The sequence below is a fragment of the Moschus berezovskii genome, chromosome 22 (genome assembly GCF_049115385.1).
Source record: "Moschus berezovskii isolate FMDL1 chromosome 22, NW_MosBer_1.0, whole genome shotgun sequence".
In the NCBI taxonomy this organism is placed as follows: Eukaryota; Metazoa; Chordata; class Mammalia; order Artiodactyla; family Moschidae; genus Moschus; species Moschus berezovskii.
This window is the reverse complement of record NC_142481.1, coordinates 28,111,509-28,139,005: the sequence shown is the minus strand read 5'-3', so window position 1 is coordinate 28,139,005 and position 27,497 is coordinate 28,111,509. Positions and strand designations below refer to the sequence as shown.

Sequence of the window (27,497 nt, the reverse complement as noted above, 5' to 3'; positions counted from 1 at the left end):
GAGCTCTCTGAGACGAGAGCTATGCAGTTAGGACTTTTTTTTTTTTTTTTAAGTAATTAAAAGGGAAGTTCATTTCTGTGTACACAGTATCAGTGCCTTTTGTTCAAAGAATTATTATTGGTTTAGCACTTATTATTGTTCTTTGTAGCAAAAGAACTCTTTCACCTCCTATAGTTGTTCACTGTTGCTATTACAAATATTTTATTATGTATATATTTCCTACATTTGAAGCTCTCCTTAGATTTTTTTTTCAAGTAGCTATTAGAATAACTGTTTTGACTGTATCTTTTAATATTAACAAATGGGGAGTTCAGTTCAGTCGCTCAGTCGTGTCCGACTCTTTGCGACCCCATGAACCACAGCACGCCAGGCCTCCCTGTCCATTACCAACTCCCGGAGCTCACTCAAACTCATGTCCATAGAGTCGGTGATGCCATCCAGCCATCTCATTCTCTGTCGTCCCCGTCTTCTCCCACCCTCAATCCCTCCCAGCATCAGACTCTTTTACAGTGAGTCAACTTGTCGCATGAGGTGGCCAAAGTATTGGAGTTTCAGCTTTAGCATCAGTCCCTCCAATGAATACCCAGGATCGATCTCCCCTAGAATGGACTGGTTGGATCTCCTTGCAGTCCAAGGGACTCTCAAGAGTCTTCTCCAGCACCACAGTTCAAAAAAATCAATTCTTCGGCGATCACCTTTCTTCACAGTCCAAAAATGGGGAGAAGGATTGTTAAAAACTGGGGTGCTCTTAACCTTTATTACTTAAGAGATACATTGTTTCCCTTTTAATTTCCTCTCTCTCCTCACCTACATGCCCCAGCTGTTCTTTTTAAAGTTAACAGCACATAACAGGGAAGAGAAAGGTGTATATGTGGCTGAGTAGGTGAGTGCTACTTCAGATAAAGGCTGCTTCTGACCATCCTGAAATAAATGGTCACTGATATTTTTCTGCTTCTCAGATTGAGTCATCCTTTCCACCCAGCTCCTTCCCTTTCTTTATTCTGTAGTCTGCAGCTTTCCCGGTACTCAGTATTTTGGGGCATGATACTTCACTTTATTTTCAGCTGTCAGATAAAATGATGATGTATATATTTCTAGAAACAGTAAATTTCTAGAAACAATAGAGTAAAATAGTTATTTTATTCTTCTATTTTAATTTTTTCAACTTTTAACTTTTTAAGGGGTAAATTATTTTTGGCTAGTGTTATGCATCCAATAAGTCTTAGCTTTTCCTTTCACTCTCAGAGACTGGTTACTTATTGTAATTCGTTTTTTCCCCTTGTCATAATGGCACTTAGTATTCTCTGCAGTCAGAATGGCTACAGTCCAAGGGGTCGCAAAGAGTCAGACTTGACTGAGCAGATACACCCACGCCCCCCAGTGCGGATACTGGATTAGGTTTTTCAGTCTCCTGGTATGAAAACATTCTTGTGATCTAGAAGAGAGAAAGCTACAAAGTGTCTCCTTTCTTTTTTGTCTTCTAATGATGTCTGATGTTTTGTATTGAGCAGTCTGAAGGCAAGTTGTTAGGTGACCTCCATGTTAGATTGTTTCAAAATTGCTGTGGCTTGTGGAAGCTCAGTGGGGAGTTGGGGCTGCTGTTTTCCTGCCAAGAGTGTAGTCCGTCTTCTGATCTGCTCCAAGAAATAAGTTGGGGTTTTTAACAGTCATTTGTCCCTTGTAGAAAACAGTAGTGTATTAAGCAAAAGTTTTGGTGATTTTATTTGTAAAGTGGACTTCTGGAAATTATCCTTCTCTACTGTCTTATTCTCAGTGCGTGTCTTATTCTTAGTACATGTATATTTTATAATAACCAGTCTCCCCAAATGACTATACAGTGGTGAGTATGAAAGATTATTTTGGTAGTTTCCCTTTGAGAAATAACCTGACACATTTGCTATAAAGCCATATAATGAGGTGATAAATTACTAAGCCTTAACATCTTCAAAAATTAGTATATTCACAATTAGCTTTTATTTTTGTGGCAGTATTTTTAAAATCTAAACCTATACTTGTATTGTCAGGGCTTACTTTTTTCTTTATGAGGAATGACAGAAACATAGCAATGAAGGATATAAATTCATATAGTTAAACTTCCACTTAGCATACAAACAATGTTTTGTTTTTTATGTTTTCTTCCTCCTTTTGTCACATGCAGGGACCATTTATACATGTTTCATATGACAGTGACACTAGTATTGAATGCCTACTGCTTACCTAACACTGTTTTGTGTTCATTGCTATAGAATATTCAGAAGTGAAAGGCATACTTCCTGCCCTTGATAAGCTAATAATCTATTAGGGAAAAGACAGGTACACAGAACACTGTATTCAAATAAATAAACAAAATAACAAAAACAAAACAAATTAGAGTCAGACTGCACTAGTCAAGGTTGAGAAATCTTTGAATAGGGGATGACTAGACCTGGAGGAGACAAGACAGTAGGCACTTCTGTGGAAGATGCACCAAAGGTGAGGTTGGATGGTTTGAAAGGATGGTAACAAATCTTACAGAGCTCTGGGAGTGAAGCCAAAGAGATTGGAGTTGATTCAGTAACCCTCAATCCTCATGAGTTTTTGTGCCTCATTTCAGGAAGATTTAGTCTGGCAGCAGTATGCTATACAGACTAGTAAGAGACCAGCCTGGGAGGCTGTTCTGTTCCTTTGACTCTTTTTTTTTCCTCTTTCATTCCTGGATTTGATCAGCCACCAGATTTCTGTCAACTACCTTGTTTCTAAAGGTAATTGGTAGTTTATCAGAGAAGTAATTTTTGTGGGGAAAATTTTATCTAAGGTTTGTGATTAGAATTCTAAGAAACTGAAAGGTCATGTATTCAGCTAAGGTGTTCGTTTGCCTTCTGGGGTGACCTATAAAGATATAGACGAGCACAGTAGCCAGGTTTTGCCCACATTGTTCTATTTAATCTTTACAGCAACCACTGAAGTGGATACCATTATTATCTTTGTTTTGTAAGAAGGAAAGTAAGCACAGAAGGGTAGCATGTTTCACTCCAGGTCACACTCCTAGTAGGTAGAAGAACCAGAAATGGGATTCAGGTCTCTGGCAGGAAAGCCTAGCTCTTAATGACTATTCCATTCTATTTCTCACCCCCCTCCCTCCCCCCGTTTTTAGTATGGAACAAGCATTTCCCTCATATGAGGATTATATTAAAACATGATTTTTAACATGGATGTATCATCATTTACCAAATTAAACTTTCCCCTATGGTTGTAATTTTAGGTTGTTTATAATTATTCACTCTGATTAATAATGTCCCTATAATCTCTGATTATTTCTGAGCATAAAATCTGAAGCTAAATTATTGGATCACAATTTGAATATTAAAAATTGTTGACTCATCACCAGTTATCTTGCTGATTTTTTTTTTTGTAGTTAGAATATTAGTTTCAGGTGTACAACATAGTGATTCAATATTTTTTTAGATTGCACACCATACAAAGTTAATATTTTTTATTCTTTGTAACATTTATTTTATAACTGGTAGTTTGTACCTCTTAGTCTTTTTCTCCTGTGTCACCCACCCCCAGCTTACCTCCTCTCTGGCAGCCACTAGATTGTTCGTTGTATCTGTGAGTTACCTTGCTGATTTCACTGGGTTGAGAGTTATCCTTTAAAATAGTCTCAAGGTTTAATAGAGGTGCAGTGCTGTCACATTGGGTTTTTTTTTTTGTATTCTTAATGTTTAGACTTAGTTATTTTTTTTTTTAATTCATCTACCATTTGTATTTCTTTGAGTGATCTACTTGTGTCCTTTCCTAGCCTTTTTTGGTATTTGTCTTTTTCTTATAAAATTTATGACTACTAATATAATAAGGATATTATTAATCTTTTGTCATATATGCTGCAGATATGTTCTTTTTGACCATTTTATTCAACATGTTTTGGTTTTTATAGTTTTGGGGGGTGTTTTTTTTAAGCTTCAAGGTGGTCAAAATTTCAACAGTTTCCTCTATGCTCTCCTATTATTTAGGAATCTTAAACATAAAGCCTTCCTCATTCTGAGATCAGAAGGCCATTTACCTATATCTTTTTCAAGTTTTATTTTCAGATTTGGCTTGTGGGATCCCAGATCCCCAGCCAGGGATCAAACCTGAGCATGAGAGAGCATGGAGTCCTAACCACTGGATGGGGAATTCCCATGTCTTTTTTGTTTTTGTTAATGTCTCCTTATCTCTTACAACAGAATATATTCCAGATGGATCAAAGGTGTAACTTGCTATAACTTAAATACTCCACTCATTTATAGTTTTTCTGGCACCTTTTATCAAAATAATCCTCTTTCGTTCTGATTTAATTTTTTAAATATTTATTTGGCTCCGCTAGGTCCGAGTTGTGGTACTCAGGATCTTTGTTGTGGCATGCACATTCTCAGTGTGGCACGTGGTATCTAGTTTCCTGACCAGGGATGGAACCTGGGCCCCTGCTTTGAGAGTTCTGATGCTTAACCACTGGACCATCAGGGATGTCCTCCCCAAGTAATTTTAAACTGACAACTTCATATATGCTACCAGTTGTTTCTGGATTCTCTATTCTATTTATATTGGCTGGCTGTAATAGTGACAGTACTACACTATATTACTTATTGTGGCTTTATACTATGTTGATATTTGGAAATAAAGGGTGGCCTTCATTTTTCAGAAATTTTATCACTATCCTCAATATCTTGTTTATTTTTCAGCCAGATTTTGAAAATTATATGAACTAGAAATAATTAACATCTTTATGATGTTTGGCTTTTCTGGTCATGGGTATAGGATAGCTGCTGCTGCTGCTAAGCAGTGTGCCTGTTAAGTGAGGTCTTTTATGCCTCCTAGAAGAGTTTTGTGATCTTCAAAAAGGTCCGCAAATTTTGAATTGGGTTGTGTTAAGAATGTTGTAAGTTTATATTTCTATATGTTTTTCTGAATTTCCTATTTATTAAATAATAGATATATATAATTTTATTTATAGCTCATCTTGTTCCACAAAGAAGTTGAAGAAATGTATAGAAAATATAAATAGTAAATGATACAAATTCAAAGCCCCAGAAAATACAAATTAGAATAAAAAGTTACTACATAGTTTGAGAAGGAAAAGATTCATAAGTGTGGCCAGCTAAAATAATGGTAACATGATCCTGTTACATAGGTCTCAGAATAAAAGAAAAAAATTCCTTAGTTGAAACAAAGCTTTTCCAAGCACGTAACTCCAAATGAAATTTCTTCCATGTATACTTTAGTGTAAGTCAAAGGCATAATGTCAAAATAAAACTTGGTGAGAGCAGTTCTGGAAGGAATAAGATCAAGTGACCCAAGTATACCCAGCTTTCTGGTGGTCTGGCATAATTTTGGTTAAAGCCTAGAATAGAATGCTGAATTCCACAAAGAGGTCAAGTCAGATAAGGACAGAAAAGTCTCCTTTGGATTTACCAGTTAAGGGCCATTACTGGCTTCAGAGCAGTTCAATTGAGTATTGGGGAACAGAAACCAAACTGGTGAACTGAGGTGTGGAAGAGATGTAAAGGAATAGAGACAGCTACTGTGGGGTTGATCAAGGGGGAATACAGCAGATGCAAAATTGTCAAGTGGGGTTAAGGGGAATTTTAAGAGAAAAAGATTTGAGCAATAAAAAGCTGATACAGCGCTGACAGGCAAGAGGGGAGGAGCTGATCCAGCAGGTTCCCTTAGGATGCAGGTCAGGCTGGTGGTGTAGGAGCATAGGCAGACTTCTGGATCCTTTGTGAAGAGTGTGGGCCTGTGTACCCTCCCACTCAACCAGTCAGCGTGTGTTTTTTTTCACAGTGAGAGAATAGTGGTGAGCGAGAGGTACTCAGATACCAATTTTCCTCTCTTCCAGGTTCCTCACCCTCATATGCCAGTTTCACCCTGCCTCAGTCTAAGGGAACCCCCTTTTCCCCATCTTCTACCCATAAGTTGATCTGATCGAATGGTTTGTTGTTTTTTTTTTAAATACTCCCAAGCTTCAGTTTTTCACCAAGATGGTAGAGAGTACAGGGAAGGATCTGTTCTTCAAAGTTCCATTTTTTGTGTGCTGCTGCAGCCCAGAGGACTAATCCATTTTGCCAAGCTCATTTGGTTGGTTAAGGATGATGAGGGTTTAGAGTCTGTGTTTCTTTCTTTTATTTTAGCTGCGCCGCACAGCTTGCAGGATCTTAGTTCCCCAACCAGGGATTGAACCTGGGCCATAGCAGTGAGAGCACTGAGTCCTAACCCCTGGACTGCCAGGGAATTCCCCAGGTTTCTTTATTGCTTATCCAGTGACACTGAGTTGAAGGTGATAGCCAGACACCCACAGAAGAGAGAGATCCTTTAGGCGCTGAAACTGTGGAACTGCACATGTGGATTTAGAAGACCTCTGGGTTGAGACAACTGAAGTAAAAAGGTTCATGAACTGAATGACTACAGAGCAAGGAACAGAGTCTTGCTCAGAGCAGCTGGGGGAAGAGCTCTCAGAAACAAGGGAGAGACCTAGGAAAGCAGGAGCCAAGAGAGAAGAGAGGCTGATGAAGGAGGAATGAGTTTCATACTGTTAGATGCCAAAGAAAAATTGAGTTTGAGGATGAGGGGAAGACCTTCAGGTTGGCTGGTGTGGTTCCTGGTGAATGGTGCTTGTGTACCAAGCAGAGGGACCAGAGAGGGCTGAGTTGGGAGTGGAGTCCTTTTTAGTAAGGTATTTAAAATACCACAAAGCCATATACAAGTGTATGTAAATTTTATGTTTATAGTCTCATCTATATTTACCTCTAAGAGACGGAAAAAAAGAAAAGTACTAGGTGATTAGGTGTAGAAATTGTAAGCATTTTTTTAAAGTCCTGTTTGTGCTTCATTTTTCAGGCTTCTATAAATAAGCTTGATAATCTAAAAGAGTTTTGTCCAGAGGTTAGTGTAAACCTGTTCTTAATGACAGTGGTCATTTAAAAGATTTGACAGAACCCAGAAAGCACACCTGACTCAAGTAAGCAGAGAAGCCAAGAGTATGACAGACTCGAGAGAAACTGAGTGGAAAGTAGGAGGCACAACTGAGCCCGTGGGAGGAGGGAAGGATGGATCCAAACCACTCATGGAGTGAGACAGCTAGGGTAGCACCGTCTCCAGGGGCTGGGGAGAGCGGCCCCTGTCCAGCCTGTTAGGTTAGTTACTGGCTGGTAGGCTCCTTCCCTTCCCCCCATCCCCCACCCCCAGAGGAAGTAGAGCAATCCACTCCTGGAAGGCATGCCCTGAGACTTCCAAGGGGTGAATGGGGGAGGCTGGTGGCTTGCTACTTTGTGTCTGATTTTTCTTTGTAAAAATAGAACCTATTGCTATGAGACCCTGAATAGATGGTGATGTTCACGGACTTTATGCCATGTGTTTTTTCTTGGTGAGAGGATACTCTTATCAGCTCAACTCCCAGGCAGCATAATTGGTTTCAATTTGATTCCTTTGCACCAATTCTTTTTCTGCCTGGTTTATAATTCCACAACCTCTTTTGGGTTGGACTTGGTTATTTACAAGCAATTTATAGTATTTTAAGTTCTCAAATTCATGGCAGAGACAAGATGGATTTTTCAGTGTTCTTCAGATTGTTGTGTGCTACAAAATCCCACCGAGCTCAGAGATTAAATGTGTCTCCTCCACCAGTTTTATTATTGAGGATATCTGAATAGCCTGGGTTATGTAGTGATTCTGTGGCAGGGCCAGCATTAGCATTTACAGCATGTGAAATTTTTTGTTTTTTGATACTTTTCCAAGAATGTTTCCATCATGGATGGGGCATTCTTTTCTTTGTTTCTAACTCCAGCCTTGAAGTTATCATCTGTTGGGGTATTGATTTCAGACCATCATGGCCTGGGAAGTTTTTTTTGTTTTGGAAAAAATGAGGAAAGTAATAGTACAAAGTAGTGCATCTCAGACTTTAATATATGACACCATTCGGGGATCTGTTAAATTGCAAGTTGTAATTCTGTGGGTCAAGGATAGAGCCCGAAATTCTGTTTTTAGAAGTTCCGAGGTTAAGCCAGTGTTCCTGGTCCTCAGTAGCACCTACCCACATGTGGCTGTTGAGAATTTACCATGTAACTGGTTCAAATTGAGATGTACTATAAAATTTATACCAGATTTCAAAGGCTTATTGTAAAAAAAGAAGGTACAGTATCTCAACTTTTTTTATTGATTTCATCTTGAAATGATACTATTTTGGATATATTGGGTTAGATTACTAAAGTTGATTTTGTCTGTTTCTTTTTACTTTTAAATACAGCTACTGGAAAAATTTGAATTATATTGTATGTAGCTCACGTTTCTATTGGGTGGTTCTAGTGTAGAACATTCTTATCCCAAGAATGATATGTTTGAACAGTAGTGGTTATATGAAAGATATTATAGCTAGGATCATGCCTAAAGTAGTTTTTCACTATCAGAAATATAAATAAGATCTTATAAAAATGCTAGCACATTGATGCTCAGACATTTTTCATTTGTAGGCAAATTATAAAGCACTTCACAAATGTCCCTTGACCCTTATGTTCTGTGGTGGCATTTTGTTATATTTGTCCTGTTAATGGAACAGATAATAAAAGGTCTTTGCATCGAGCATTGTAGTAGACTCTTGGTTGTTGAGTTCAAGGGGCTAAGGAAAGTAGGTAATGGCAGAACAAACCAGGGAAACCCAGCAACCCACAAGGTTTTCCATTAAGCTTGGTTTTGTTCTACGCAGATAGTGAGGTTTGCTGAATCAGTCCAAAGTAGGGTTGCTTCAACCCTGGCTTTTTCCTTCAAAGAGTTTTAACAAGCCCACTGGGGAAACAGATTATTTTGAGAAAAATTTAAGTGCATAATAGTGTGGTTGTTTTATCAGCAGATACATTCGAGGGAAAATAATGGCTTAAAGACCAACCAGTCATGAATCTGAATAGATTATTTGGGGTCAGTACATCTCTCCTGTTTCCAAATATACAGATACACGTTGTTGAAGAAATCAAGCACTGTTCTTTATGGATCAAGTAAGTCTCAATTTTCAGTGCTTAGAAAGCATATGTGATTTCCATTGACAACCAAATAAGTATGGTCTTAATATTTCGTCATTCAAGACCGTCCAATCTATGGCCACAACCAACACATCTTTCTCCTATCTCTTTCTCTTCTTTGTTGTATGCTTTTTAAGCGTGTGTGTGCAGCACGCACCATGTTGCCTTTAAAAGTCCTGCCCATCTTGATCTCACACCTGGCCAAACCTACCTTCTTTTATCTTGAGCCATTGTACCTATTCTCTCTTTTGTCAGACAATAACTCCTAAAATGCAGGATCAAGTCTGCATAATCTTAGTCTTTATACTATCTTGCAGGTGGTCCTGACTTAAGGAGCCTTCTCTGACTGCTATTATGGAGAGTGTTAACGTACCTGAATTGAAGAGATGGGTCTCTGATAGACGTGGCAGAAGCTTTGTTTGAGATGAGAACAAGAATACAAAATACTTTAAATTTTAATTTTGAATTAACCTTTTATATACTTGTCAGTTTTGTTAAGTCAGTTTATTGATTGGAATTGGACATGGCTCAGACTCATTTTACTCTTAGATACCTGGGTATTCTCAGCACTCACAAGATGTAAGAGCCCAAAACTATAAATCAGAGAGAAACTGATTTTTCTCTTTTCTACTATGTATTCAGTTAGCATTTATTGTGTTCTTACTAATAACCTGGGCACAGTGCTAAAGGGTAAAAACTACTTGTTATATACATGGTCTCTGTCCTCAACAAACTTATGGTCTTATAGAGAAGAGAAATACATGAATGTATTTCACGTATGAGATGATGGTATGAGACAGGAGGTGGAGGTGTGTGGTAGCTACAAGCAGGGCCATTAGACTCGTTGGATTCAAGTTCTGATTCTGGCTCAAAGAAAAAGAAAAGGATGGTGAAAAGGCATTCTGATATCAAATATCCAGACAGAGTTGAATCTCTTTGTCTCATAGCATTTTTAAAAAACATTTGTCGGTTTGAATCGATACAAACAAGATCCATAGATTGTGGTTGCTGTATCTCTTAAGCTTCTTTTGTCTGTATCAGGGTTTCTCAACCTCTGCACTTACTGACATTTGGGGACCAATAATTCTTTGTTGTGAAAGACTCACCTGTGCAGAGCAGGATGCTTAGTAACGTCTCTGGCCTCTATCCCCTAGATAGCACGAGATACTGGTAGCTTACCTGCACAAGTAGTAACAACTGGAAACATGTCCAAGTCAAGTTGGGTTGCTCAGTCACGTCCGACTCTTTGCGAACCCATGGACTGCAAGATGCCAGGCTTCCCTTTCCATCACTAACTCCCGGAGCTTGCTCAAACTCATGTCCATCGAGTCGGTGATGCCATCCAATCATCTCATCCTCTGTCGTCCCCTTCTCCTCCTGCCTTCAATCTTGCCCAGCATCAGGGTCTTTTCTAGTGAGTCAGTTTTTCACATCAGGTGGCCAAAGTATTGGAGTTTCAGCATCAGTCCTTCCAATGAATATTCAGGACTGATTTACTTTAGGATGGACTGGTTGGATCTCCTAGCAGTCCAAGGCACTCTCAAGAGTCTTCTCCAACACCACAGTTCAAAAACATCAATTCTTCAGTGCTCAGCTTTCTCTATAATCCAACTCTCAATCCATACATGACCATTGGAAAAACCATAGCCTTGACTGGATGGACCATTGTTGGCAAAGTAATGTCTCAGCTTTTTAATATAATGTCTAGGTTGGTCAAAACTTCTTCCAAGGAGCAAGAGTCTTTTAATTTCATGACTGCAGTCACCATCTGCAGTAATTTTGGAGCCCAAGATAAGAAAATCTGTCACTGCTTCCACCATTTCCCCAGCTATTTGCCATGAAGTGATGGGACCGGATGCCATGATCTTAGTTTTCTGAATGTTGAGTTTTAAGCCAGCTATTTCACTCTCCTCTTTGACTTTCATCAAGAAACTCTTCAGTTCCTTTTCACTTTCTGCTGTAAGGGTGGTGTTATTTGCATATCTGAGGTTATTTGATATTTCTCCCGGCAATCTTGATTCCAGCTTGTGCTTCATCCAGCCTGGCATTTCGCATAATGTACTCTGCATATAAGTTAAATAAGCAGGGTGACAATATACAGCCTTGCCGTACTCCATTTTTAATTTGGAACCAGTCCGTTGTTCCATGTCCAGTTCTAACTGCTTCTTGACCTGCATACAGATTTCTCAGGAGGCAGGTCAGGTGGTCTGGTCTCCCATCTCTTTAAGAATTTTCCACAGTTTGTTGTGATCCACACAGTCAGAAACATGTCCAGGCCTTGCCAAATGTCTCCTAGCATAAGAACCACTGATGTGTAGGTTCTGCCTGTACCCGTCACATTTTTTTTCTTCCTGGTGATTTCTTTACAGAAGACAATGAGTAGTTATTCCTGCAGTTTCCTTTAGTCTGGGTTTCATGAATTTCATCCCTGGAGTGTAAATTAATATCCTCTGTCACCAATTTCCTATTAATTGGTAGTTGGATCTAGAGGCTTGATGTAAGATTTTTTTGTTTTGTCTTAAAAGATTGCTTAATAAATGGTATTCCCTTCTTCCACCAGGAGGTGCATAATAATATCTGTTGTGTCTTTGTAATATTAACAAACATTGGTGGTCTTTGTTTTAAAATGTATATGTTTTCATTTAGATAAATTTTATTTTAAATAACAATCTGTGTTTTCCCTTACTAAAGGAAGGGGAAATGGAAGGTGAGGCGGTTGAAGCCATTGTGGAAGAGTCTGAAACTTTCATTAAAGGAAAGGAGAGAAAGACTTACCAGAGACGCCGGGAAGGGGGCCAGGAAGAGGACGCTTGCCACCTTCCCCAGAACCAGACTGATGGTGGTGAGGTGGTCCAGGATGTCAATAGCAGTGTACAGATGGTGATGATGGAACAGCTGGATCCTACCCTTCTTCAGATGAAGACTGAAGTCATGGAGGGTGCAGTTGCTCCAGAAGCAGAGGCTGCTGTGGACGATACCCAGATTATAACCTTGCAGGTTGTAAATATGGAGGAACAGCCTATAAACATAGGAGAGCTTCAACTTGTACAAGTACCTGTTCCTGTGACTGTACCTGTTGCTACCACTTCAGTAGAAGAACTTCAGGGGGCTTATGAGAATGAAGTGTCTAAAGAGGGCCTTGCAGAAAGTGAACCCGTGATATGTCACACCTTACCTTTGCCTGAAGGGTTTCAAGTAGTAAAAGTGGGGGCCAACGGAGAGGTGGAGACCCTAGAGCAAGGGGAACTTCCGCCTCAGGAAGATCCTAGTTGGCAAAAAGACCCAGACTATCAGCCACCAGCCAAAAAAACAAAGAAAACCAAAAAGAGCAAACTGCGTTACACAGAGGAGGGCAAAGATGTGGATGTGTCTGTGTATGATTTTGAGGAAGAGCAGCAGGAGGGTCTGCTGTCAGAGGTTAATGCAGAGAAAGTGGTTGGTAACATGAAGCCTCCAAAGCCAACAAAAATTAAAAAGAAAGGTAAAATAAGTTTATCCATTATATTCTCAAAACCATTTTGGGATAAAGCACATAACAGTACATATGCAGATTATTTTATATTAACTGGATTTATTTTTTAAAGATTGTAATGGGGTATCAGTTTTTTTAGCCAGTCTAAAAGAAGTTTTTTCAAGTTGAGTACTTTAAGTCCTGAAAAGAAAGAAAGAAATCTATTGGTAGCATGAGATAATTATGACTAAATATGACTTAATTGGGTTTAGTTATAAAAAGGTAACAAAATAATCTGTAGAAGTTTAAGCTTAGGATTAAACTTAAAAATTTTGAAACCCTGCAACAAGTAAGTGTTTTATTTTGCATATAGGTGTAAAGAAGACATTCCAGTGTGAGCTTTGCAGTTACACATGTCCACGGCGTTCAAATTTGGATCGGCATATGAAAAGTCACACTGATGAGAGACCACATAAGTGCCATCTCTGTGGCAGGGCATTCAGAACAGTCACCCTTCTGAGGAATCACCTTAACACACACACAGGTAGGTGCTGAATAAACATGTTGGGGACTACAGCTTAGCAAAGGCTTAAACTTGAGTTTTAAATATCTTCTAAGCTGATTCCAGTGGGAGTAAAAGTGGTAAGACGTCTTTGTTCTTTCTTATGGTACCCTTTTTGTAATCTTGATTTATTGTAAGCAAGTGGACTTATAGGCAAATATAAAGAAAATTTATGGGGAATAATCCAAATTATATAAGGATGGTGATTCAGATAAAGATTTTTTGTGGTAGTTAACCAAACTATAATATTTCCTGGGGACAACACCATTGTGTTGCTAAAGTTTTAACAATGACAAAAACTAACCCCCCAAAATCCCAGGCAATGATTGCCAGGCACTATGAGGAAGAACATTAGAAATAGAAATGTGGTCCTTCTCTGTAAAAACCATGGTTTCTGGTTGTTTTACCTCAAAGAATAAGCTACAGTTCATAAACCTAGAATGAAAAATTTAAGACACTGTTCCAGCATTTCAAACATTTGTTCATTCATGGTCCACACATACTTAATATTCTAATATTAGCTTCGTGTAGACCGTGGTCAGGTTCTGGGGTCACTAAAGTGGAGAGACTATGGGCTGAAGCTCTCCTGAGACTCTCTTCTGGGCTCTTATACACTTACGGTGTTGATATTTGGCTCCAAGTGCTCATAGAAACTTCTCTCACCTGATTCTTCATGAAAAATAGCTTTCTTCTATCCAGATTCTCCACCTCAGTTTATATGACAACTCTTGTTTTCTCTTTGATGTGTTGGTTGTCTGATGAACATGATCAAGTAGGGGCTGGCCTATAAGCAGTATGCTGTGCAGTAGTGTATTTTTTAATGTGACTTAGTCACTTCTCACCAACTCCCTAGTTTCTATCCAGACACTTGACGATAATATGTTTTATTTGGTAGTTTGAAAATCCTAGGGAAAAGGCAGAAGACTGGATAAAAGCAGCTGAAAACATTATAGGACTGCCAAAATGGGAGTGCCTTGATGTGGGCACTGTGTGTCATGGTCAAGTCCTCAGCTTTGAAAATAAGAAATTTGGCTATTTAATAGGAGTGATTTGGCAGGACTAATTCATACTAACCAAACCCTCAAGAGTCAGGAGCATAATAGAACATCAGTTTATGGTGAAGAATGCACCTTTTTATTTTGTAGATGCAATAGTATTGCATCCTAGGGGGCACCCTTGCCTATGTCCAGATACTATAGCAATTGAACAGTGGCCTGGTGAGCGTGGACCTTAAGCAGAGGGACATAGTCGTTCATGTGGTACAACCTGATGAAAATTCATGTCCCACAGCGGTGTCCGTTTGTTTCCTAATTGCCATGCTTAGGTCTATCGGAGGCAGGCCTCTTCCTCCCCCTTCGGTAATGCTAGGTAAACATTGGAAATTCTTTGTTTTCAGCTTACTGTGTCCTAATAGGAATTGATGTTGCTTTCCTTCTCTCGTTAATTGTTGTTTTACTTACCTGTCTGTACTACCAGAATGTACATTTTTCATGCATAAGAACTCTATCCTTCACTCTTAATCCTCAGTGGTGTGAAAGAAGCAAACTGAATAAATGAACATTCTTTGGAATTTCCTAATAATTGCTATCATATCCAAACACATTGCCCTCTCCAGTATTCTCAATCTCTGGGAAAATCATTTCTGCAAATGGCTGGTCCCATTCATAACACTGTGAGTTTTCCTAATTCCATTCTTAAAGGTAGCCTGCCTTTGATTTTGGATATGGATATTTGAAAACAGTCTGTTTAAATCACATAACATAACTTTTAAAGCCTTTGGTAAATCTCTGGAATACCTTATGAAACCAAATTAAAATAGAAAACGTTATTATATTTCTTTTTTTTTTAAAGAAAAAGTTGGTCAACATGGACCACCCACTGGTTCTGTATATATAATTTCAATACAGTAAGTTTTGATGTGTAGAAGGATCTTGAGTCAAATAACTATTAATTCTGTGACCTCTACTTGATAGACATTGAGGTTTAAAAGATGTGTTCTGTATTTTTTTAGATGGGTTGAAACAGGTATTTCTATTAACCTTTAATCCATAGTGATCCGGAGAAGGCAATGGTAAGCCACCGTCTATGGGGTCACACAGAGTCGGACATGACTGAAGTGACTTAGCAGCAGCAGCAGCAGCCATAGTGATCAGAATGTTCACAAAATAGGGATAAAAAAGATTTTGTAATCAAAGACAGCAGACTCAGAATGGTAATTAAGAGAAACTAAACGTTCAACATGTGTTTTTAATATTTTGAGATTGGTGTTGTAAAGTCAGCTGGGCTTTTGGAGCTACTCTCAGGCGGGGTTGGTGAGATAACCAGGGTCCAGCCTCACGCCACATTGTGCCACACACTGAACTCTGTAATTAGCCACGTCCTTGTCTTTCTGTTATGTCCTCCTTTCTCTAGGTACTCGTCCTCACAAGTGCCCAGACTGTGATATGGCCTTTGTGACTAGTGGAGAATTGGTGCGGCATCGTCGTTACAAACACACCCATGAGAAGCCGTTTAAGTGTTCCATGTGCGATTACGCCAGTGTGGAAGTAAGTTCAGTGTAGAAGTTCAGCTCCTTGTTGGTTCCTTGTCTTAAGATCATGATTCCTGTGTGAGGATAGTTTATATCCTCATAATACAAGATACAATATCTTACTAGATTACTACCACTCCTCCTCCCAACCACTAGAAAAAAAAATTCTCATGTAATGAGTGTGAAAGGTTTCCCCATTAAAAAAAGAGTACTAATCTACATGTTATTAATGTTACAGGCAAATTCTGCCAAACTTCAAAGAAACAAGTCACTATAGCAAGAGTATTTTAAAAATGGAAAATTTTATCACCATAATTATTTGAGGTTACCTTGTTACCAAAACTGGATTAGGATACTTCTAAAAAGAAAACTGTATCTTTTTCTCACAGAAAAGCCAAAATTTTAAATAAATTAACAGAAGAGATTTAGTAATAGATTATTACTAAAACATGATTATTAAATAGAATGTATCTAAAATGCAAGAGTAACTCAACATTAGGGAATTATTGGTGTGTACTACATTGAGAGATTAAATAAAAACCACATGATCATTTCTATAATTGGAAAACTATAAAATTTGATACTTGCTACTGTTTAAAGTTCTAGCAAGTCAAGTGTAGAAGAAAATGTCTTTTTTATGAGGGGTATCTACTGGCAGCCTATAGTAAACCTAGCCTAAGTAACTTTGGAACAAGATACCCATTCTCACAGTTAGAGTTTCAACATTGTGTTGGAAATCCTAGATAATAGCATAAAATAATTAATGAATTATAAATGGAAAGACAAAACTGTCGTTTCTTACAGACATACTTTCTTACGTAGAAAATCCAAGAGTATTGGCTGAAAAACCTAGAACGTTTGAGTTCAATCAAGTGGTCAGATCCAAGGTAAATACACAGGAATCAGTGACTTATTTTATACAGTATCAATACTAGAAAACAGATTCAAATTCTAACAGCAATAAAAATGACCTGGGGGTAAACTGAACAGCAAAAAGCACCTAATACCTATAAGAAGAAAATGTTCCAGAATTTTCCAAAGGACATTAGTAAATACACGTTTCAAGTTTATTCTGAATTTCTACTGGAAGTGTATATATGAATGACTAAAAATTTTTTGAAAAAGGAATGAAGGGCTTTTGCTTTTGGCTGTCGTAAAACTCTATGATAAATGAAGACAGTGTGTTATTGGAGCAAGAAAAAAGAGTTGACTGAAAAAGAATAGATCCTACGGTATACAGAAATTTAATATGTGATAAGTCCTAGAACTGAACTGAACTGAAGTCCTAGAAAGAGAATTATTCAGTAATACTGTTGGAACCATTCTTTAGCCTTTCAGTGTATGAAATTTTTACTGTGTAGAAGTACAGGGGGATTTTAGTATAAAAATTGGAACACTTTTTAAAATTTTCAAGTCAAATGTTAGTGAGTATTTGAAACCCTCCTTAGAGTCACTCTTTGGTTGGAAAGGTACCCAATTGAGGATGAAAAGCGTAAGTCCATAGGGAGGAAGGTGAGAGGCTGCTGGTGCCTGGCCTGTCTGGGAAGTGCTGTTGAATGAAAGAGAAACTAAGGGGAATTAAAATACACTTATAAACTTGGATTCAAGTTTGTTAGAAACTTGATCCATAAATAAGCATGAATTATTTTAAAACTATTCTGGAGAATTTCAGACATATAAAGAAGTAGATAAAATAGTATATTACATCCTCATGGACCTATCACCTGGCCTAAACAGTTAATAGTGACTCATCTTGACTCATCCCCTATCCGTTTTACCCTCTTCCCTTAGATTATGATAGGGATTTTAGAGGTAACAGTTAAAGAGGAAGAAATACTGTCCTTTAGACTTTTTCTGTTATGAACTTCAGTTTCCAAAACTAAAGCTTTTGTGCTTGACCCACAGTGTTCATGTCACAACCTATGTTAATACAGGTGTAAGAGGTTTTGTTGCTTTTGTATTTCAGGTCAGCAAATTAAAACGTCACATTCGCTCTCACACTGGGGAGCGTCCTTTCCAGTGCAGCTTGTGCAGTTATGCCAGCAGGGACACATACAAGCTGAAAAGGCACATGCGAACCCATTCAGGTAGGCCTTCTCCCTTCCTTACATTAATGAACCACTTTTTAGTGGATCCCATGGCACCCTGTGAATCCCACCACGTACCCGTATTAGTTACCCAGATGGAAACAGGCATGAGAATAGTATATAATTGACAGATGTTCTCTGGCATACCTTCAGAATTCATTGCTCTGAATGTACACTGGAGAATGGAAATTTTTTACTGTTAGAAGTCTGGGTAGATTACCTAACCCAGTTTGTCAGTTTTTCAAAGTACAGTCTTTTTCTAAAAAGAAAAACTTCCAGGTCCTCCTGCCATCATCCCATCTGCTCTCCTCCAAAGGTAAGTACTGCTATAGAAACTACTCTTATTAACATGAAGGACTCTGTGGCAGAGCTGGGCAGAGCAGAGGTGGTGGCCCCAGTTTGGGACTTCTTATTCATCTCTGAAGATAGGCCTGAGCCAGGCAGTGGGCCTGAGCCTCATCCTTCCTGAGTTAAAAACTGTAGATCCTCTGTGGCTTGGCATATCTACCACTTGGTAACCCTCCAGTTAAATGGTAGTTATTTAGTCATTTCATCTAATTTGTTCATTCTGTATTTTTTCTTTGAAGGGGAAAAACCTTATGAATGTTATATTTGTCATGCACGGTTTACCCAAAGTGGTACCATGAAGATGCACATTTTACAGAAGCACACAGAAAACGTGGCCAAATTTCACTGTCCTCACTGTGACACTGTCATAGCCCGAAAAAGTGATCTGGGTAAGTCGGTTAACTAGTGGCAAATGAAAAATAAATTTTGACAAATCTATGACATGAAGATAATGATCACAGGTTACTTCCTTCTCTGACTTTGTGAGTTTTGTGTATTGTGAATGGCCTGCTATTTAATAAGTCATTGCTTATGCTCTTTTATTCTGTCTCTTACTGAAGCTACACTGCAAAATTTTTTCCTGACTGTAGCTCATCTATAAATCAATGGCAGCTATAATGAGAGACGGAGAAGGCAATGGCAAGCTACTCCAGTACTCTTGCCTAGAAAATCCCATGGATGGAGGAGCCTGGTAGGCTGCAGTCCGTGGTGTCGCTAAGGGTCGGACACGACTGAGCGACTTCACTTTCACTTTTCACTTTCACACATTGGAGAAGGAAATGGCAACCCACCCCAGTGTTCTTGCCTGGAGAATCCCAGGGACGGGGGAGCCTGGTGGGCTTCCGTCTATGGGGTCACACAAAGTCGGACACGACTGAAGTGACTTAGCATAATGAGAGAAAAGTGTATTTTTAATCAGTAGCCTTCATTGGTAATGTTAAAAGTCCCCAAATAGGGAAGTAACAGTATGGTTAGAACTAAGGTCAGTCCACTTCAGCTTTTTGGGTTTTTTTCTTCCAGAATATTTGTACTTTAGGTAATTAGACTGTTGTATTGATTTGGTGATAGGTATAATTCTGTACATAATTAAGCTACAGTTAATGTAAAGGCAGAGTTTAGTGGTAGAAATTTTAGGATATCTCATATACTTACAGATAAGGTCACCTGAATTTATCCCTTTGTGTTTCTTATTTAAAATAGTTAAAAATACTGCCCCAGTCTGTTCTCTGTCCAAAATGCATTGCTCCCTACAAAATAACAATAATAATGCATTTAGATAAATTGTACCTTGCAGGTTGTCTTTATACTTTTATTTTACTTTTTTACTTATTTGATCTTCACAACAACCATATGAAGTCATCAAGGCGTATTTATTTGAGCTTTGTAGGTGATAACCAGGTGTCTTGACCAAAGTGATACAGCACAGCTTATGAGTGGCAGAGCTGGACTTGAGTCTTCTGGAACTCTCTAGAGCTATTTCTCACGCTGGGGCGTATAAGTACCCAGGTCGTATCAGGAGCATACCAAACCATATCATAAGACCTGGCCTGTCTTTCTGTAGCATTGGTTTTACTCAGAAGGTTTTGAGTAAAGTCATACAATTGCGCTAGTGTCTTAAAACATTTTTACATTAATATGACGATATTGAACAAACTGCAGACTGACATAAAACATTTTTTAGGATGAAACTGTGAGCTTGAAGTAGAGGACGTTGGATTCCACGTAAGATCCAGTGGGTCATGTGTTCATCCTATTCTGGTGTGGAAAGGATTTTAGAAAAATTTAAGAAGTATTGTTCTCAGATGAATGAAAGAGTTTTACTGTTCTTACCATATAGAAACTAAAACCTAAACCAGTAATATCTCATGGCACTGTGTGAACTGTTAGGCCACTGTTTGGATTATTTACTTATTTTTTTAAGTTATTCACTATCTTGATGCAAATGAAAACCTTGAGTGTTTTATACTTGCATGATAACCTCTTAGATCCTACATAGTGAGCTCATTATGAGACAGTTAAGGAGCTGTCAATAGTTATCTCCCCAAACTATCCCCAAACTATTCCCAAGTTTGTGTTCCCTCTTTAAAGCAGGTCTGATTTCACATTCAGTCAGTTCAGTTCAGTTCAGTCGCTCATTTGTGTCCGACTCTCTGCGACCCCATGAATCACAGCACGCCAGGCCTCCCTGTCCATCACCAACTCCTGGAGTTCACTCAAACTCATGTCCACAGAGTTGGTGATGCCATCCAGCCATCTCATTCTCTGTCGTCCCCTTCTCCTCCCGCCCCCAACCTTTCCCAGCATCAGAGTCTTTTCCAGTGAGTCAACTCGTCGCATGAGATGGCCAAAGTATTGCAGTTTCAGCTTCACATTAATATGCAATAATTAAGATTCATCACCTTGGGACACAGGAAGGCATGGGCTTTGGAGGCAGACCTACCAGGGTCAAGATTCACCTCCAAATATTTACTGTTCTAATAAGTTTTTTTTAAAAACTGATAATATAGGAATAATTTCAACCTTACAGAATTATTATTGTAAATATTTAATAAAAACATTTGAAAGTGTTTCACATTAACTGTTAGGTCTCTCTATCTGAGGAGCAGAAGTTGAGTCTAAGAATTATTTGAAATGATATATGTATGTATAAAAAGTCTTCATATAGTGAACATGTGTAGAGAGTAAAAAAGTGAGCCATCCCTTTCTCTTACCTTATTTCCATTCCCCAGAATTGGCCCTCTTTAAGTTTAATATGAGGCTTCCCTTGTGGCTCAGTGGTAGAGAATCCACCTGCCAATGCCTGGAGGAGGAAATGGCAACCCACTCCAGTATTCTTGCCTGGGAAATCCCATGGACAGAAGTGCCTGGTGGCTGTAGTCCATGGGGTCGCAAAAAAGTCACACACTATTTAGCAACTAAACAACAACAAAAGTTGGAAGTGATAGCACCTTGATTGAGCAGATGGTTAGCACCATAAATTCTTGATCCTAAACACAGCTGGGCTCCTCAGTAGTCCAGCTGTTTGTCCTCATCAGTTGTGTTCCCATTCTCCTCAGTGATTTCCTTCTCAGCCAGTCCTCATGAAGAGTTCTATCACTCAGTCCTCTCTCCCTCAGCTTCCTTCCCATCTGGCATTTCAGATTTAACATGTCCAAAACTGGGGTCTAAATCCCCTTTGCCTCCTTGCCCCAAAGACAGACACACACTTCAGGCTTCAGCCCTGTTCCACTTACTCCTTGTCTCAGTGAGTGGCTCCACCATCTGCTCAGTTTTCCAAGCCAGAAACCTGGAGGTCATTCCTGATACCCACCTTTCTCTTCCTCACTCTGGTCAGTCACTGAGTCCTGTTGATTCAGCTTCTTAGGTCTCTCGTCAGGTCCCCTGCCCTCCATACCCACTGCCATCTCCAAACCACCACCTTCCCTCACCTGTCCAGTTTTAACATCTCAACTAGTCTCTCCATGTCTGTTTTTACTCCCTTTTTTCCATTTTCTGTATAGCAGCCAGAGTAATTATATTCAGAAGCAGAGAGAAATGTGTTCTTAACTCTTTGAGATGTTTGTGTTTTCACAAGTTGGACTGGGCTTTGTGTTTTGCTTTCAGGTGTCCACTTGCGAAAGCAGCATTCCTACATTGAGCAGGGCAAGAAATGCCGATACTGCGATGCTGTGTTTCATGAGCGCTATGCCCTCATCCAGCACCAGAAGTCACACAAGAATGAGAAGCGCTTTAAGTGTGATCAGTGTGATTACGCTTGTAGACAGGTAGGAACCTTCATAGTTAGAAAATGGTTGATGTCTCATTAGTGTTGGGTTTTATCAGAAGGTTTTTATATATACCTTATGTGGAAGTAAGTCCAGGACTTGAGAGAAGGGAAGAATTTGTTTCTGGGGCCTGATGCTTGGGAGTCATCTACAGAAGCAGCTCAGCAGAAGTGAGTGTATCTGCTAGGATTTGAGGAAGCAGTTTTGTACCCCAGTAAGGTTTACATTATCCTCTCAGTAAGCAGTTCTGGTCTTGGACCCTTGGAAGAGAAAGGTCTTTAGAGTTATGCATGCAGGTGGTGGGGGATCGCAGCCCTACCACAGGCTCTGAGACCTTTCTTCAACCCGTTCTCTTTCAGGAGAGGCACATGATCATGCACAAGCGCACCCACACTGGGGAGAAGCCTTATGCCTGCAGCCACTGCGACAAGACCTTCCGCCAGAAACAGCTCCTCGACATGCACTTCAAACGCTATCATGACCCCAACTTTGTCCCTGCGGCCTTTGTCTGTTCTAAGTGTGGGAAAACATTTACACGCCGGGTAAGAGTCAGAACTTCCTCCCTTACAGTTCTTGATACCATCCATGTTCTTGACCTTCCGTTGCAAAGCAGGGCAGTTTTCTCTACTGAGATTATAGAGATAAACTATCATTTGGAAAGGGTCAGTCATCCCCATCCCACTACATCACACCTGTCCATGTGTGAACCTTTCCATTGATGGGGAACTCAGTATTTTTTATCAGGTCTGTCTTTACTTACGGTCATGCTAGTCAGGTCTGCACAGGACAGGCAGCTTGATCTGATTCTCCCCTGCTCAGAGGACCTAACCCCATCTTCTGAGCAACTCGCCTCTCCCACCCACCCTTTTCTCTCTCTCCACCCACTCCAGATGGAGACCGTTTTTCCTGAATGGGAACAGTATGTTCAGGACACACTTAGCAGATACTAGAACATTGAGACTTAGTGTGGATAACCACTGCCCAGTTGTTTTTTTTATTAAACTAAAAGAGGATTTCCAATTTTAATCTTACCTTTTTTAGTAATGTGAACGAGGATTTTGTTCCTTTTGTTAGAATACTATGGCAAGACATGCGGATAATTGTGCTGGTCCAGATGGTGTAGAAGGGGAAAATGGAGGAGAAACGAAGAAGAGTAAACGTGGAAGAAAGAGAAAGATGCGTTCTAAAAAGGAAGACTCCTCTGACAGTGGTAAGTGACTTTTATTTCTTGAGTTAGTTAAAAGTGGCAGGTTTCAGTGCAGAGTTTACAGTGTATTTACATAAGGACATGCTGGAATACAGAGATAGGCCATTCTCTCATGCTTCCTTTAAACCTCTAATCTTCCTGATGTGTGTATATATTTACAGCAGCAGTTAGCTTATTCCCAGAGCAAATTTTTCTTTTTTTTTTTCTCTTATGGTGTTCTATTGCTTGATAAGATATGTTCAGTTAAAGCTGAAGCAAAATTAATATCTTTATACTCAGTTTACTCAGATTAGTGATATTCTAAGGCCAGCAGAGTTTCTTTTCTATGTTCATAGCTTTTACATTTAGGAAGCTGGTCTAGATTTGAGCAGTGACTCTAATGGACATGAAGAAGGTTGCTTAAGCATCCTGACCAACTTCTGGTTTGACTGCCTGTGTCAGCCTAGCCTTGAGATGTGTTGATCAAATCCATGAAGGTCAGCCTTTCTCTTCCTACCTTAATCTCGCCATTTATAATTTAAAACTTTGCCTATTTTCCTACCATTGATGTTCTTTGGGATATTAGTCATGAAATCCAGGCAGAAGGTCTATGTGTTGAGGTGCTAGACTCATGAAGTGGGGTGGAGAACAAGAGTGTTGGTAATGTAGGAGTCACATTTGATGATACAAACTCATTCCAAAGTGTTAGGTTTTATAATGTGGATACTTGGGCTACTGGCACCTAGTTGAGAAGGCACATCTGTGGCTGCAATATTTAAGACTTGTGGAAAAGGATGTAGAGGAGTTTTCTTTTGGGGAATGTACTTATAGATGATGCCTAATGTATTTCTAAGAAGTTCTCATTGTGTCTTCTGCATTGCTTGTCAGAAACAGTGGGAAAGGAAATTTCTGAAAACTGAAGATGTCTGTCACTTTATTGGTTTTATTATAAAATTTATTCATGAAAGTACTAAGTCTTTTATATTTAAATATATAAGAAAGTCCCTTTTGGTTTTTTATCTTAATAAAGTCTTCACTTTTCTATTCAGAACTTTTTATGGGGGAATATTCATCTAAGCATAAGAGTAATTTATTTTTTGCTGCCTTCTTTAGTGGAAAATCTGTTTTAAGCAGTATCTTCAGTCACTGGGTTTTAAGTGAATACCTCCTTTAAAATGTCACTTTGCTTAATTTTCTTTTTTGACTTTGTTTAATTTTTATAAAAGCACATCACACTCTACTGAGAATCATTGTGGAATCCCTTTGTTTGGCAAAGAAATTGAGTGGACTGTTAGGAGGTGCCAAGGAATGTCAGTGGGCCTCAAGAACCAGCAGAGATGCCCAGATAAACTTGAGCTTCAGGATACCTGTAGTAGCTCTTGGTTTCCGAGCCTTCTTCTGCCACAGACATACCTTTTTTCTCATGGTACTACCATGTTCACTTCTGTGGTTCATCTCCTGACAAGACCAGCTCCACTGTCTTAATTGTACTTTTACGAGAAACATCTTTCAGCTGCAGAGTTTAATGACAGTTCCTAGTGGGTTTCTGTGGTTCCTCCTTTCGTCTTCTGCACTAGAGAAGACTGGAGGAGGAGTTGCAGAGCTTTGTTTGGGGCCTATTGTCGCTTTATCCCAGAATGTTTGGACTGCTGAAGGCCTGAATCATATTTGTTCCCTCCCAGAAGTTCTGCCTGTTGGTCATCGACAGAAATTGACCACCAGAGTCTAGTGCTATTTTCAAGGCTTCTAACCAAAATCTCTCCAGTCCAATAAGCTTTTGACCCTATTAACTTTCTTTGTGTGCTTCTTGCCCCCTCCTCAGTTCGGACTGAATTTGTTTAGCTTTCTAGGCGTTGGGCCAACTTAGGCAATAGGGGGCTTGAATGAGTTCAGCAGGGAAGCATGTTGTTCTTGACACGCTGCCACGTACCAGTGCATTCCCCACATTTTCGCTTAGGATTTCAGTCACTTGACAAGGCATTTTGTCCTGATGATCAGGCATTTACCCACAGATTTCTATATTTAAACATTTGGTGTGAGCGAAAGAGAATGTGCTTGTAACCTGTGCTTCTTGGAGGAAGGCAGGCAGGATATCTTTTGTGCCATGGCAATAGGGGAAGGGTAGCAAGAACTCTTCAGTTGCCTACAGGTGTGGGCAGCAGAACACCCCCAAATTGTGGTTAGTTGTGCCTTATAAATCACTTTAGTTTCTCTCTCTTTCTATAAAATGAGGGTAACACCTCTTATTTAATGAAGCCTATATGGAATAATGGAGAATTTTTATAAACTCTGATGTGTAGTGTAAAAGCATCTGTGATGATGTGGTAGAATCTAAGTTGCAGAGGACAATTACAGGTATTATCTCTTTGTGATCCTTGAGAGTGCTTTAGAGATTACACAAGGAAACTGAGGTTCAGTGTGGTTATCATCCCAGGTCACACACTTAGGAGATCGGAGACTCGAAATTGTATTATCAGGCTCTTCATCAGTGTTCTTTCTACAATAGTTCCCTCTCCTTTTATGTGATAATTGCTTTAGGGAGAAAGTAAGGGAGTTAGGAGGACCCACTGGGTTTGGGACAGCTGGGAATTAAATCCCCAAATTTGACCTTAACACTTTTCCTAGTAAATAGGACCTCACGGTGCTTCAAGAACTTTATACACACAAATGCACAAAAACATCTTCCACCACTCTTCAGGGGTCCATCTCAGGCTTAGTGTCCTGTTTTATCCGTGTATAGTAGGTAGAGGGAACATTTGTTTCATTTTCAGCTTAAAACACCACTTGGCGGGGTTGTTTATATAACTGGTGTAAGTTGGAGTTACCTTTAAGAATTTGAAACTCAACATTCTGATATCTAAAGCTGAAAGAATATCCAGTCCACATAAAATATGAATAATGGTATTCAAGTTGATTTGCTTATTAATTTAGCATTAATACCAGCTTACTTTCTTTAGTGCTGAAAACAAAAATTCCAGTGAAATGGAATTTTTAAGTGGGCTATTAATGATGAAAATAAATATTTAACTAGACTTCACAGAATACGTGATTATTTGTGTGTTGCTTTTCCTTCCACCACTTGTCTCCTTGCCCCACCACCTCTTCTTCCTGATTTCATGAGAAGAAAATGCTGAGCCAGACTTGGATGACAATGAGGATGAGGAGGAGCCTGCCGTGGAGATTGAACCCGAGCCAGAGCCCCAGCCCGTGACCCCAGCCCCACCACCTGCCAAGAAACGGAGAGGACGCCCCCCTGGCAGAACCAACCAGCCCAAACAGACCCAGCGTAAGTTGCCTGTCTCAGCTCAGTAGGCTGGCGTCCTTTTCTAACATGTGGGGAAGCCAGACGGGTCCTTGTTCTTTGGTTGGATGGGAACTGAGCCATGAGAACAAGTTAAGGTCACACTGGGAACAAATTCTCAGGAAGTGATTTTTTAGTTTTTTATTGGGGAACATCTGAGAAAGTCTCTAGAGGCCTGTTAAGTTTCAGCAAGATAAAGTCCAGAGTCGAAGGGTACTTACTATGAGATAGGTACTGTCAGTGTGGGAGGGTTTTACAAAACAATTAGAGTCTTAGTCAGCTGGCAAAATTGACGTGGTAATGAATGTATGTATAAGAGCCAAATTTTAAAGGATGGAGGAATAAAGGGATTTCCATGATGCCAGTGTCCCTCCTAAGAAACCCAGGCCCATGGATTCTGTTGTTGGCTTCCTGATTTATGAGAGGACACTGGGCAGCAGTCGTGTACTGGACATGGCCCTTGTAATTGCAGGCTCTAGGGAGTCTCAGGTCTATTCATGACTCTCCTAAAAGCTGAGAATTCTTTTTCTTTCTTTAACAAATGCAGCGTTTCATCTGTTTTTTTAATATGTTCCTTGAGCCCCATGCCGAAATGTCTTATTACAGAGGGGTAATAATCTTTGACCTACAAAGATTTGAGTGAACAAACTGGTGGTAGGGCCCTCAGTGTTGGACAGCTTCAGATGCAAAAATATCAGGTTCTGGAACTTCTCTGGAGGTTCAGTGGCTAAGACTGCACTCCCAATGCAGGGGGCCCCAGGTTCGATCCCTGATCAGGGAACTAGATCCTGAATGCCACAACTAAGCTTGTGTGCCGCAACTAAGACCTGGCACAGATAAATTTGTTGAAAACGTCAGGTTCTTTTGCTCTAGGTGGGTCATCTCTAAAACAGACCTGCCTGCATCCTACCTCTGAAGTATTCCTTGTCTTGTACTGTCTGCATTTTTTGCCTGTGTCACTCTTGACTATTGTGAAGCCCTAATTTATGAGATAAAGGAAAACTTTAAGATTTTTAATACATGATTTGGGAGGCATATGAAGAGGAATGTCAGTGCTTTGTTTTTTGGTACCATCTAGAGTATTTGGGCTTTGTGCATGGCCACATTATAGGTTATTAAGTCTTTTTTATTGACGTTCTCTATATCGGAACTGAGGCTTTCTTGTGTTGCTGACTTTCATTTAGTGTCAAGTCTGAAAAGACCCTTGCAATTCTTGGGGGCTTTAATGGAGCATTTGTTTTC

The 27,497-nt window shown here is 39.5% G+C and overlaps 1 protein-coding gene across 3 annotated transcripts in view; it reads left to right on the top strand.

Moving 5' to 3' along the window:
• Positions 1 to 27,497, top strand: part of CTCF (CCCTC-binding factor) — a 46,620-nt gene that overhangs the window by 17,619 nt on the left and 1,504 nt on the right. For all 3 annotated transcript variants that reach the window (XM_088830227.1, XM_055412520.2, XM_055412521.2), the window contains 9 exons: positions 11,718 to 12,507; positions 12,851 to 13,021; positions 15,452 to 15,585; positions 17,536 to 17,656; positions 18,244 to 18,393; positions 21,608 to 21,768; positions 22,128 to 22,310; positions 22,843 to 22,978; positions 26,079 to 26,240. In XM_088830227.1, the coding sequence (XP_088686353.1) occupies positions 11,727 to 12,507; positions 12,851 to 13,021; positions 15,452 to 15,585; positions 17,536 to 17,656; positions 18,244 to 18,393; positions 21,608 to 21,768; positions 22,128 to 22,310; positions 22,843 to 22,978; positions 26,079 to 26,240 (1,999 nt within the window). In that variant the 5' untranslated portion in view covers positions 11,718 to 11,726. The remainder of the gene's footprint in view (positions 1 to 11,717; positions 12,508 to 12,850; positions 13,022 to 15,451; positions 15,586 to 17,535; positions 17,657 to 18,243; positions 18,394 to 21,607; positions 21,769 to 22,127; positions 22,311 to 22,842; positions 22,979 to 26,078; positions 26,241 to 27,497) is intronic.